The sequence below is a fragment of the Papio anubis genome, chromosome 4 (genome assembly GCF_008728515.1).
Source record: "Papio anubis isolate 15944 chromosome 4, Panubis1.0, whole genome shotgun sequence".
NCBI classification, from domain to species: domain Eukaryota; kingdom Metazoa; phylum Chordata; class Mammalia; order Primates; family Cercopithecidae; genus Papio; species Papio anubis.
Window position 1 is genome coordinate 41385235 of NC_044979.1, and position 14922 is coordinate 41400156.

At 37.0% G+C, this 14922-nt stretch overlaps 1 protein-coding gene across 4 annotated transcripts in view; it reads right to left on the bottom strand.

Annotated features, from left to right (window-relative positions):
- CFTR (CF transmembrane conductance regulator) overlaps positions 1–14552 on the bottom strand; it is a 185301-nt gene extending 170749 nt beyond the window's left edge. The window contains exons 1-3 of one of the 4 annotated variants that reach the window (XM_021935087.2): positions 13493–14552; positions 10549–10907; positions 10095–10196 (exon numbers count right to left, since the gene is read on the bottom strand). In XM_021935087.2, coding sequence (XP_021790779.1) covers positions 10095–10147 — 53 coding nt within the window. In that variant the 5' untranslated portion in view covers positions 10148–10196; positions 10549–10907; positions 13493–14552. 4 annotated transcript variants of the gene reach the window in all.
- Positions 14553–14922: the final 370 nt, after the last annotated feature.

Genomic DNA, 14922 nt, shown 5'->3' on the forward strand with positions numbered 1-14922 from the left:
CAAGATGGGGCAAGAACTAAGTCAGTGGTTTTCGTACTGTCAACCCCAATACCGAGTGTTCTCTAGAGATATTTCAGAGAATTCACCAACTTCTGATTTGAAATGTATTTATTTTAAAATATTATTTTATAGATAGGAACAAAAAAAATCACACATTCTCAAATGTAGGACTATATGTTAATTTGAGCACACTAGATTCATCCAAACACGATCCTGGGCTGTCAGGCTTACTTGTTTAGTATCCACTCTGTAGGAAAGCTTCTGCTGACATCTCTTTGCACATATTTAAACCTGTTATGATCTGTTATTGGTTATCTCTGCACTGCAATAGTGAGCATGTCACTACACCATATGTGGGTCAAGCTCAGTTAACAGCCCATCATATCTTTGACATACCTGTTTGCATGAGGTGTCATCACAGCATAACAGAGTTGTACAACACTCAGATAACAATAATAAGCCACATATGATATTATCATGGTTTTATAATACTTTACCATGCTTACTTGCTTTAAGGTGATATTGGTTATAGAATTTACCATCAATTTAACAATAGCCTTTCCAAAAAGAAGTACTACATTAACTACACACAGTTTTTAGAAATTAACAAATATTATGTACTTATTCATGCAATCACCTACCACTTTCTTCTTCAGCATCATAATTAAAGTTTTAGTCTAAGCGTTCTTCATATTCAGAGCAAAAATATTCTTCTGAGTCACTCTCAGCCTTTCAGAGCTATGAATAGGGTTACAGTGACAAGCTGCATTTATAACACCTTCACCTGTAGGACAGGCAGTATAATTTCAAGGCATAATAAAGTGCTGAGCTTAGGCAACTTCTACTTTAATTACACTGCTTAGTATGTCAGACAAACTTCAGACTAAATATTACCTGTTTTTTTCAAAACTAGATCACAAAGTAATATATCCCAAGACATTTCAAGCAACAAACTAAATATAAGAGTCAACCTTGTGGGATGCAACCAATGCAAATAATTCAACTGAGGTCACAGTAGTATATACCTTTATGTATTGCTAAGTTCCCATATTACAACATATTTCTGGGTCTGGTGGCTGACAAGTTTCCTTTGATATCAATTATGAAAGGTGTCTCAATTTCAGAAACATAACTCTGTGAAAAACACAAGCATGCAGGATCAAGAAAATTGCATATAAATGTTATACAAAATCACTGTAGCCTTTACATTAGAGCACTAGGTTAACTGTTTCTTTGTATTTATGGGAGAGTTACTATTTTTTTATTGTCACTGCTATTTGTATATACTGTGGTCCCACGGAACATTTTATTTGAAAATTGATTACAGTATAGTTTTTTTAAAAAACTGTGAAAAACATTGCCCTGGGAAAATGTAAGACACAAGATAGACAGGATAGAGCCTTTGCCTTGAAGGACACATTAAAAGATGCATATTCCAAAAAAAGAGGCAATGAAATGATCAACAGAGGCTTATAAGTCAAAAATTATTCTGGACAATAATCTAATAACTATTAGGCTACCATTTTCTTCTCCTGAAAAGTTCATTTTACATGTCTAAATATTTCATTGACTTTTAAAATTATTCAGTTACTGAAAAAAAAGTTATAAAAGCCTTAAAATTTTTTCTAGATTTTATTTTAAACTAAGAAAGACTAAAAACTGTATCATTGGCCAGGCGCGGTGGCGCACACCTGTAATCCCAGCACTTTGGGGGCCAAGGAGGGTAGATATTAAGGTCAGGAGATAGAGACCATCCTGGCTAACACGGTGAAACCCTGTCTCTACTAAAAATACAAAAAATTAGCCGGGCGTGGTGGCGGGCGCCTGTAGTCCCAGCTACTCGGAAGGCTGAGGCAGGAGAATGGCGTGAACGTGGGAGGCGGAGCTTGCAGTGAGCCGAGATCGCACCGCTGCACTCCAGCCTAGGCAACCAGTGAGACTCCGTCTCAAAAAAAAAAAAAAAAAAAACAACTATATCATTCTAAAGCATATTGCAATAGAATTTAAATAAAGAATATTTTGCAACATGTAAAAGTTATATGAAATTCAAATGTTAATATCAATAATAAAGTTTAATTGAAACACAGCCATGCCCATTTGTTTGCATATTGTCTATGGCAGAGACTTAGGTGGCCCACAAAGTTGAAAATATTTACTGTCTAGCCCTTTACACAAAAAAGTATGCAATGGACTTTGGTTGAAAAAGTGATGCTTTTGTGTTGGTATTGTTGTTTTAATTTCTAGAGTTTATAGAGATGTTTAAAATAAATAAAATGTACAAAGGCAGCCCCCTATATAGTTTCTCCACCTTGCTTCCTCTAGAACTGTGGTTGCTAATCCCAGCCAACATAGGCTTCATTTTCTTGTCATACCCATAACCAATGCTGGACTCTAAGGTCTGGCCCTTGAATCACCTCTAAACACAGTTGTCAGTACCCATGGGATTCTGCTTATTATGTTTAATTTTCACATATTTATCTGACTGGTACCAAATGAAATTCTAGAGTCCCTTTTTGAAATTCTTAAGCCTTCACTAGGCATTTGGGAGTAGATGTGAAGTCAGGTAGGAGGTAACTGCACCTCTGTAGGCCATGCTAAGAAAGAGAACTCTGTGTATTTAACAAAGCTCAAAGTTTTAACATAAAACAAGGATACATAACCTTTTCAAAAGTAATGAAAACTTTCTTTTAACACACATAAAAACCTCATAATAGTAGGTGAGCTCCTATTTTTATTCAATCACTGGAGACAATATCTGAAGTCCTAAGCAGATTTTCATACCTCATGGAATTTCTATGATCTCTCATATGTTGTGCCCCATGATCTGAAAAGCACTCCCTAAAGGAGTGAAGTTATCAGGAGGTTCAGACATCAGTTAGCAGGTTATATAGGAGAGTTCTAAGTATAATTTCTAAGTAGAATTTAACCAATACTGTCCCTAGAACTCAGCTGCTTCTTCCTAACACTCTCAGGTCACACCTATGCCACAATAAGGCCAAACAAGTGGGCACTCTACATGTTTATAAAACTGTCACCTCAGACATCTTATATCTCTTACCTAAGACTAAGCTCTAAATCACTTTAATACATTTTCAAATAACCATATTACCTGACCCTGAGCCATACACATCATTTCCTTTTCTTGTTTTGAGAGAAGTAGAGTCACATAGGTCTGCACTCCTACTCCATGCATTCTCTGATTAAATTTTCTCATTCAGTAAGCAGCACCACTATCCCCTCTATTATCCAAATCAACAAATATAGATGTTATCCTTAACTCTTCACTTTCCTTCACCTTCCACTGCTAATTAATTACCAAACCAGTTGATTTTACCTCCTAAATGTCTTTAAAATCTCTCTCTCTCTTCACCCCACCCCCGCCCCCACCATGGCCACTCTTTCAGCTCATCTTTTCTTTTACAAAACTGCAACAATATGTGAACTGATTATGTGCCTCTCCTGTTTAAAACCCATGGCTCTTCACTTCCAGTATGATAAAGCCCAAGCAAAGCCTACAAAGCCCTTTATGATCTGGCCCCTGCTAGAGTTTTCAGACCTATCTCCCACAAATCTCTGTCACACATTTTATGTTCCAGTCATAGGGAACTTCTCAGGATACTTTGAAGGTGCCATGCTTACTTATCCTGTCAGTCCTCCACACTATCTGTTTAAATTCTTCCTAGCCCATCCCCACCCTCTTTGGATAATTCTAATTGAATAACCTCCTTTAGGTGTGAATGCAAAAGACACTTCCCCCAGCAAGCCTTCCTTAACCAGCCTTAGACTCGGGTTAAGTGCCCCAGTTGAGTGCTTCTAAGAAGCCCTTGAGAAACCTGGGTTTCAGATAATGTGTTCCATAAAGGCAGCAACAATTTCCTTCTTGTCCACCTCTACCTTCTTAATGTCTCACATAGAATACAGAATACGAATGAGGTCATCTTTCAAGTTACCCAGAATCATGACCTAAAAAGGAAGTACTGCTTTATCTCAGCTCCTTGGAGCAAGCTATGGGAGAATTTTCTGGCTATATCCAGGCATAGCTTCAGGCCTGAGAGTCCTAATAATCCTACAGACCTAGCAAAAATCTTCATTTCCTTACCCCATGAGCAAGAAATTAGCAAGCATGCTATCCTACAAAGGCTAAGGCAGAAGGGACACAAGAAAACTTTGATGGAATAATTGTTCTAAGTACTAAAAATCTGCCCACAGTCCCACTTGCTTTGACCCCTTTTTATCAAAATGATGCCACCACTGCAGGACTGTTGAATGTCATCGATCTACAATATACATAGGTCTCTACGGTTGATCACCATGAACTCATAACCATCACAAAAAGATCTTTATTAAATCATTCCATGGAAGAGTCCTGAAATGGTCTGAATATTATACTAAACAAATTAGAAAAGGCCCTGACATCCAGAGCTTTACAATTTGAAATCATAATTTATGTCAAAAGATAGTAATAAGTTAATAGAGCTGCACAGAAAATAGCAAACTTGACAAGCCTTGCAACTTGAATACAGCTGTGAAAGACTCTGAAAAAAGATTTTTCAGAGCTCCGTAGGAATGTAATTCTCTACATCAAGCAATCTAATAGTAAATTAAATTCTTACAAGCTTCTTGCTAAAAGAAGCCTAAGCTCTTTGCTGACACAAAGCCCTAAAATAAAGCCACTTTGTAATGCTAATTCCACACTGAAACAACTATGTGGTAAATCGATTCTAGAGGTCTAAAGAGAACCAATAGAAATAGCAATGTTTTCCTCCATGATTCATGCACTTGACATATTTGTAAATTAATCTTTCTGCCAAGATCTCCAAACAACCAGACCTTTATCATAGTCTGTTTTCCCCTCTTGACCTCATTGCCTCTCAGAGGTTTTTCGCCAGGAAGATGCCCTACGCAGATGCATCAGGATCAAAATTGCCAAAATTGCTGCTGAGTCAGAGATGTTTTTAAAGTTTGACAACCAACACATAACTGCAAGCTAAATAGTTAACACCCTTCCTGATGGTTTTGCAATACTATACTTACATTGTAGCTCTATCACACTGAAATTATAGGCTCTTGTGAAATGACACTAGCAACAATAACACATTTTATAGCGGTATTCACTCAAGGACCTTCAGACAAGCGTTAACATTTATGTATTGAATATTATTATAATAAGTTCCACTCCCTCCTATAAAACATAAATGGAAAACTGGAAAACCATGATTTCCCAGGTGTAACAGTTAGCTGTGAGAGATTTTTTGACTGTCACATCAAACATAAAATATTGATGAAGCAGCTAAGAAAAATAGATTCCACTTCTCTCTTTAGCAAGGAATTAAATATTAAAACTATACTATTCCTTAGAAGTATATAAGAATATTCCTTGAATCAAGTGATTAATAATTAAACTAGCATATAAAAAACTATAGGAATAAACTTCAAAACAAAGGAGAACTTTTTAAAACTTGCAAAATTAACTAAAAGAAACTTAATCATATAATCATATATACACAGATATTTTATATATAAACATATGTGATTATAATTTTAGTCATATATCATGTATAGGAGGTACTTTTAGAACTCTGAGAGTTAAGCTAATCAAAATTAATACAAAATTAACACATATTCCCAGTTGGAAAATCTCAACTGTGTAATAACAAAACATGGTCAGCAAAAGGAAGATAAATAGAAAAGACTATTGAGGGACTGGTGTAGAAAGTCAACATTTGTTAGTGTTGCAGGCAACATTGTTCAAGACAGAAGGGCTCCTATCCCAGAAGTAGAGCCCTCCAATTCCTACAAGATACAAAGCCAAGAGAGAATATGGAAACCCTGGGCTTTCATTGATGACATTTGCTCATGGACTGACTAAATAGACTCATGGTAATCAGGAACCCTTGGCAGTTGTATATCACAATATAATTGTTCAACACATATTGGCCTTTGTTTTATGCATCTATTTTATTTTGATTTGGATAGCCTAAGGTTTGTCTGATAGACAAACCTGAGATAATGCATATGTATTGATCAGACCTAGACTAAACCCTTGTTTGAGTAGTCAACTGGTCTTCCTTGGCAACATTTTTACAAACACCCTTGACAAACTGCAAAAGTATTTATGGCTCACATAATTTTAGCTTTCCTCACAAATTGCCAACATGTAAATAAAATATAAATATAAAATAATCATGAATTTTTAATAGTGTATCATAATTTATATAACCAAATTAAGTGTAGTCCCATTCAAAATGGCCATTTTTACATCTTTCATTATATAATTTTAATTATACTTCCATTGCTCAAAGCACTTATATTTCTCTTCATTAAGCATTGTCTTTAGGCTGAAAGGGTGAGGTGGCTTATGCCTGTAATCCCAGCACTTTGGGAGACCGAGGTGGGAGGATAACTTGAGGCCAGGAGCTCCAAGAGCAGCCTGGGCAACATAGTGAGATACTGTCTCCATAAAACTGAAAAAAAAAAAAAAAAAGCCAGGCATGGTGGTACACACCTGTACACCTGAAGACCCAGCTACTCGTGAGGCAAGATGGAAGGCTCACTTAAGCCCAGGAGGTGGAGGTTGCAGCGAGTTATGCTTGTGTCACTGCACTCCAGCCTGGGCAACAGAGTGAGACACTGTCTTTTAAAAACAAACAAAGAATTTTCTTTAAAGTTTGCAATTTTTTTTTAATGAAAACACCTAAAATTAGGTAGAATTTGGCTGTTAACAAAGGAAATTATGATGAAAAATCTTTATATTTTCAGAGTGAATTTGATTTTGTGGTACAGTCAAAAGTCACTTGAAAGCAAGTCCAAGAGACCAGTCTGGGTAATACAATTTTTAATCTAAAGCAAGCTATGAATATAAAATAATAACTATAAAATAATGAGGCTAATATATACTTATGAGAAGAAATTTATGGATTACTTAGAAAGGCAATTTCATAATGAGACCCAAAATTATTTTGATCAAAGGCAGAATGTTTAGAATACGAGTGTGGTTTTTATTAGGTAGCTATTTGGAACCACCATACCTATTCTAATATATAAATTCAGGTGTATTGGTTTGCTTAAAAATCTCTCATTACTTTGTGTTTAATAATTACAAAAGTATCTCAAATTATCTTACTGTTAACTTGAGACTTAGACTATGTGATTCTTTGCTGAATTTCCACCTTAGATCCTAACAATATTTTACTCTTTGGTCTTACTTGAGACTTAATCTGCAGAGTTTATAAGAGACCCCACATCCCTTGTAAGAAATCAATGGCACTGTATACTTGGATTCTGTGGGGTTCCCACAATTCCTCATTATAGACCTAGACTTATAGCACAGATATCATGACCAAAATTCAAGTATGTCATCTGACACACGATTTGAGATACACTCTTACAACTAAGCGAAATATGAAAAATTCAGGGCATGAGAGAAGAGACAGAGAGGAACAAACTGAATAACTACCTTAAAAGTTGTGAGAAAATGTAAATTTTTAAAATTTTCCCAAATTAAATAGCACAATCTCCATTGGTGACCATTTATAAATCAATCCCACTTGTATATGAATTACAAATTTTATACTAATATATCACTTCTAGTTTAAAAATGGCTTCCTATTTCATAAATGTCATTTTCATAAAAGTTTCTATTTAATTTACTTGTTTGCCATGATAGTCATGAACTACCTGAATTTTTCATGGTAAAATTCTCTCTTAGATTATGTTTATTATTTATATATATATATATATATGGATTATGATAGTTCAGATGTTCTTCAAATTTTATACTTGATGCGAAATCCATGCAAAATTAAGAAAGTAAGAAATAACTTAGATTTTTTTCCAAACTTTTTTGGTTTTCCAATGACAAAACCTAGACCTATAAAGAGATATTCAATACAATCTATAACCCATATCATAACAATTTTACTGTTGTATGACTCTCAAACTGAAGGGATCTTATTCAGAAAGTTAAATTCTAAGGCATTTAACAACCTATGATAGAAACATATGACGTGTTTCCTGTATATCTGGTAAGGCCATGTGAAACACAATTTTTCATAAATTAAATTCTCATCCAGGCCCACTCATTGCATATCCAGATTAAGAGTCACAAAATTATACCCAAAGATGAATTGAGCATCTTATATTAACAAGGTACATGTACTGTAATGAATGTAAAAATATGGTAATCCATAATAATAGCAGTTAACATTGGACTAACCCCTTCACATTCATTTTCTCAAGGGATTAACCCCTATGACAGTCTCCAAATTTTAAAGGTCAAGTCACACACAGAGATGTTAAGGGACCTGCCTCAGGCAACACAGCTACTAAACAGTAGATGTAGGATCTGAATCGAAATAATCTGACTCCAAAATCTACCACTTTTGAAAACTAAGCAATACTGCCTAACTTAATGCAAAAAAAACATGTTTTTTACAAGAATTGCAGTCCAGAAGGCCAGAAGGAAGTTTGTAATCATTGGTATTTTAGGTGATTGTCAGTTCCTATAAATAGTAGGAACTTAACTTTTAAAAACATACCTATTCTTAGAGCAACTTATGAAGTATTTTGGAGAACAGAAATGAGTATGCTCTTAACACACTTAGTAGCCTTTGTAATACATTTTCTTTGCAAACCAGCCTGATAGCATTTTTTAACCTATATTAAATGTGTCAGGTGATTTGTAAAAAGAAAATTATATAAAAACCCACTTTGACAGATCAATAGTAAGCTATTTTAAAGTTCATTAGTATTTAGAACTATCCATGGAATTTTAATTCTTCTGAAAACTGCATTTTTAGACTGATTGGCATTTAGCTTCCTCAAAGTTCTCTGCTAAAAAGGTCTATAATTTATGCCAATTAACATTCTGATTTTATAAGGAGTAGGAAAACAGATCAATAGATAAGCCGATTTTATAGAAGAAGTAACAAAAGGTGCTATAACATCAATACAAAAAGGTAATTCCAAAGAGTAAAGTCCTTCTCTCTCATCCACCGGGAGGAGCTCTCCTTCAAGGGCCACAGTCTCTCCTTAGCACGGGAGTTCCAGGATTAGCTGCACATGCAGAGAACTAAACATAACAGAAATGTGAAAGCTAAATCTCTTCCCCCCTACACACATATATGAGCTATTTATAACATATTTCACTTTTCTGATACCTCAGTATGCTTATTCATTGGGTAATTATGAGTCAAGTAATGTCCCACGAGAGAGAAGTACCTACTCATTCATTCACACAGGTATAACAGGAACAAAGTAGATGCAATATCCAAAGAACACTTCAAATATGAAGTGCTACATCTAATAACACTTTGCCTAAGATTCCGAACTTAGACGCTGTTTTTCAAAATCTCATTAGATAAAGTTTGCAAGCTTCTATGGCTCAAAGTTTGCAAGCTTCTATGGCTCATCACATTAGGCTAGGAATACAATTTATTAAATGTCAGTTGGATATAACTTCAGTATCTATTCCTATGGCTTTTAAAGTTTATAGCTTGTAAAGTTAACTTTTTTCAAAATAAATATTTCAACAAATTTGCTTTCAATTTTTAAAGAACAATGTACTTGTGACAAATACTAGATTTATCCAGTCTCATAACAATAAATATTTTAAGCACATATTTTCTACCTACCCCAAAAATTTTTTTGGCAGAATTCAGTCAAGAAATGTTTTCTGAGCACCTACTATATGCAGGCATGGCACCTGTATGTGCCAAGAAGATAATCAAGTGTCCAAGGCATGAAGGGGGAAAACCAATAAACCACACTTAAGTATTTATTATTAACAAGTTTTTTTAGTTTCTTAGAAAAATCAAATAAAATAACTGCATAGTAGCATACTTGGGTCTTGAGATTCTAACTTTTCAGTTGCAAGTAGATGTGGCTGTCTATTCAATCAGCTTCAATTCATTCTTCAACCTCTTCTTAACGCTTTCTGTTTTATTCCACAATACCCACATTTTCTTTCAAAACAATGAATGATAGCGCATCTTTTTAAAAACTGCTTATTCCTTTTCCCCAAATCCAGCCCATACACACGCCCTAATCTTTCGTGGGCACGTGTCTTTCCAAAGCTCAGTTGGCCACCCTCTCACCTGAAAAAAAGTTTGGAGACAACGCTGGCCTTTTCCAGAGGCGACCTCTGCATGGTCTCTCGGGCGCTGGGGTCCCCGCTAGGGCCGACTGGGCTCAAGCTCCTAATGCCAAAGGACCTATTACTCTGGGTGCCTGCCGCTCAACCCTTTTTCTCTGACCTGCTGTGATGTCATTTGCTTCCAACTCCCCCCACCCACCCCTACTCCACACACCACCCCTTCCTTTTGCTCCTTCCCCCGCCTTCACTGCCCAGGTTAAAAGCCGAGTGCTGCCTGGTCCGGCCCCAAATTTGCTCTAGCGGCTTTCTCCACCCACTACGCACCCCCGGCAGCACCCCGCCCGCTCCTTCCTCCTCTCCTCCTTCGCTCCCTCGCCGGCCCGCACCTCCCTTTCCCGATTCTGACTCCCAGCCTCCCTCCCTCGCGCGCGCTCCTTCCAGGTCCGTGTCCTTACCGCCCAGCACCAGGCCCATCCTGCAGGTGGGCGACAGTCGCGGCCGCTCTTTAGGTGCGGTTGGCAACGCTGGAGGACAGAAGAAGCCACCGGCAGAACTGGCTCCCCGGAGAGCCTCCCAGACCGTCCTTCGCGGCAGGGTCCGCCAGACCCAGCACTCGCTGCCACCAGCTTCCCCCGAGCCTGCCTTCCTCCTCTTCCTCCTTTTTCCGATGATCCTAGCTGGGTTCCTGTTACGTTTGCAAGGTGCATTTTAAAAAGGGAAGGAAAATGTGCCTTTCATGTATCAAAATACAGCCTTAGAGAGCCGAAAAGTTCCGCGGCAGTGTGGGTCTGATGCATTCACCTTAGCGCTTCCTCTGCGTGTTGGAGAAAAGAACCAAGCTTTATTAGTTTCAGGCTTAGGTGAGTGAACTCCAAGGATGGCAAAGAAATCTGAGGACACGTACTTAAAGGGGGAAAAAAAAATCTACAAGGAGGTAAGAGGAGATAGTGCTTCGCCTAATTACCAGCCCAGGATTTGTTCCTTTTCTGTTTTTAGTCCAGTGTGCATTTTTAAGGAAGGCTTTGGAGTGTTTTAGTGACAATGACAAGCAACAATGTAAACTAACCCGCCCTCCTATAGATTTCCTAGTCTCAGTCAGCAAAACATCTTGACTAATCCACCGAAAGGAATCCAAGCAGTCTTTGAAGCGAAGGTAATGTGTTAACTTTGACCTGACTCAGAGAAACGCCATCTTCAACTCTCTAAGGGCAACTGGGCATTCCCAGGCGTAGGCGCCTTCCTTCTGAGCACTTGGTGTAGGATTGCCTGTGTCTCTGACGGTATTTAAAGAGCCAACCCTCTAATCCCTGAACCCTATTGTGTAAAAGCAAGCACACATTGTGTTTGAATTGAAAAATTCAAAGGAAAGTAAAAATTTTGGCCTGATTACTTCATTGTCGACACATCTAAGGCAAGGGTCTTGTGAATGATCTTATTGTTAACTTGTGGTCACCCAAATACAGTACAAATAAAACATGCATTTCATGATGGAAAGACAAGAACATGTGTTGAAAATAAAGAATGTGTTCAGCAGGTTTTCATAGCTCTGCTTTGCACTTCAGTGGACAAAAGCATACCTTTTTTCTTGAATATTGTAAAGTAAGATTTAGAAACATTTAATCTTTATTATCCTAAATTTGAATAGTAGAGAAAAGGGCAAAGAGATAAACCACATTGCATTAAGTTAGACACCAGGAAAGAACTTTAGCATTTTTAACTCACCATTCACTCTGTTGTTTGAAATCCTCTACCTGTGTTTTCATCTCTCCAGTATGACAAAAATTGAGACTCTGTCTTCACTATTGACTTTTCCCAGACATGTGACTGAACTCACTCCATCCACTTCCCCATCCCCAATCTGTTGTTTGGTTTATAACTATTAGTGTGGCCCATCAAATATAATACATGCGTTTGAAATAAATTATTTCAAAACATTATTTTTGAAATAAATTATTTTGAAATAAATTATTCTTTGTTATCAACAAGCAAGTGAAAATAAAGGGATTAAGAATTAAGCTCCAAAGAGAATCATAGAAGCTGACCAAGGAATATGGCTGGAGGAGACTCCAAATATTTTTCAGTCAATCTCCTTCTGGAAAGAATGAAACAGTTACTTGAGTTCTTACTATTTGCCAGACATTATTCATATAACCCTTACAACAACCATGTAAACAGGTGTTAGTATCTTCAGTTTTCAGTTGAGTAAGCAAACAAGAAAAATTAAGTAAATGCCTATAATGATAGAGCTAAGATTCAAACCTGGGTCTAGTTCTAAACCATTACTCCTATCACTGTGTAATACTGCTTCTAATCAAATCATCCCTCATGTATTTTTATAATGTCACTTATACATCAACCTAGTCTCTTTCCTCACATTAGTTTCATGAAATAATAACTTCTAGGCCTGTTTAACAATGAAACAGGAAAGCCGATATCTACAAACCAAGTAGCCAAACCAAGTAGCCACTGGAGTTATATACTTTTAAAGAATTACATTTAACTATAACATTCCATTTTAAGCATGTACACACACATGTACATAGGAAGACTATAGATTTTTATCATAAAACATTACGGTCCAAATTTGTTTTGGTAGAAATAAAACTTTACCATTATTCAGAGCTTTAACACAGTTAGCAAGCATGTGCAAATGCACTAATTGCGACATGATATTCAGGATTTGCATCTAGGTACATACATAATGTGGGAATAAGGACTTATCCACCAGAAAACTGTTCAAAAGTGACTTAAGGTCATGACTGAAATCCTAAACGTATCTTTGAAATGTCAGGAACAGGAAAGAGATTAATGGGCCAGGGTGAGAGTAGGTGAAACAGTGAAGCTCTTCTTTCATGCTGCTCAATGATAGCTCATATCATTTTATAACAATTTTATAATAGCCTATGGTTGTTGGGCACTTACCATATATGCCAAATTATAATGACAAATACACAGCCTAATTTGCCTTTTTTAATCTTTACAACACCTTCATGGGACAGGTAACTTCTTCATTAACTATATATTACAGATAATGAACCTGAGGAAAAACAAGTTTCATATTTTCCCAAGCAAGTTGCAGAATTAATAACAAAAGAGGAAACTTGGATTTAAACCTAAACAATCCGTGGCCTGAGCCCAAGCATTTAATGATTACACATACTTCCCCTATAGAATTTCCTAATGCCCGAACTGATCTTAAATATCGAAGACTGTGTGGCCATTTGTGTGGCATCATTTTAAAGGTATATTAAAAAGAAGAGCAAGGAGGAGTAGGAGAACAGGAAGCCAACATTTATTTAATACCTACTTTGTGTTCAGCAATGTGCTGGGTGCTTCTTACACATGATCTCAATATATGAAAGATTATGAGTGATAACCTTCTTGTCAAAGATTACTCACCCTGGCAGGTTTCGCCATTAGAAATCATGAGAGTGAACTTTCACAATACTTTACTTATCCATCATGTTCAACTTAATTTGAGAGTGTTTCTCAGATTCTCTCCTGAGTAGACTTTAACAGTGATAAGTGGGTAGCAATCACAAGTACACTAAAACCTGAAAATGTGGAAGAAGAAAAGAAATAGTCACTCCTATTGGGAAGAAAAGCTCATTAAAAAAAAAAAGACAAGGTCTCGTCAGCTTCATATATGTAGTCTGGTTGTGCTTATAAATTTATCTAAGCTAGAAGGGTAAGAACGGCCACAGCTCTTCAGCAGTGGGCCACAGTGATTACCTAGGATGTAAACACACACTACAGTCTTACAAAGATGTTTCAGGACTTGAAAGAGGTGTCCTGGGAAATGACTAGGTCAGATTCTAGTTTACTTTTACTGCTTCCAAAATAATGTTTGGTCTGACAATTCTGTTTATAAACATACACGCACGCCAACTTCTATTTACATACATACATAACCCCTCTTCCCTACAACCTCCTTGGAGGCACGAATTGCATCTTATGTTTTCCTTTGAATTCACCCCTTATTTTGTAATACAGTATATGCACTCAAACAACCATTTTCTCTTGGGGTTACTGACCTAATAGTTGAAATGTCATTCTAAAGGGGATAGTTGAAGATGCTCAAGAGATGAATGGTTAACATTAATTTTTCACCAAGCAAGAGCTTGGATGCTAAAGCAGATGTACAAAATAAGGCAGTATCTCCATCCTTCAAAATTCAGAATCTACTGATGGACATCAACATTCTGTGAACATGACAGAGTATAGTGGAAATAGCTTGTGCTAAAGCAATAAAGAATTAGGTTTTCAATCCTGGCACCACACTTAGCTCTGTGACCTTAAATAAGTTACTTAACCTTTCTGTGTTTTTTTTTCCTTGCCTCAAAACAAGGTTAAACATACCCACCTTAGTCAGGTGCCATGGTTTATACCTGTTATTCCAGCACTTTGAGAAGCTGAGGAGGGAGGATTGCTTGAGCTCGGGAGTTTGAGATCAGCCTGGGCAACACAGTAAGACCTTGTGTCTACAAAAAATAAAAAATAGCAAGGTGTGGTGGTGCATGCTTCTGATCTCAGCTACTTGGGAGGCTGAGGCAGGTAGATGGCTTGAGCCTGGGAGATCGAGGCTGCAGTGAGTCGTGATCATGCCACTGCACTCTAGCTTAGGCGACAGAGTGAGACTTTATCTCCCCCGACCAAAAAAACCAAAAAACAAAAAAAACCCCCACCTCATAGGGTTGTTGAACAGATTAAGTTAGGGTCTCTCAACTTCAGTACTATTGACATTTGGGTGTGGATAATTCTTTGATGTGGGGGTTGCCCTTGTACTGTAGAATGTTCAGCAGTATCTCTAGCTTCTATTCCTTGGATGC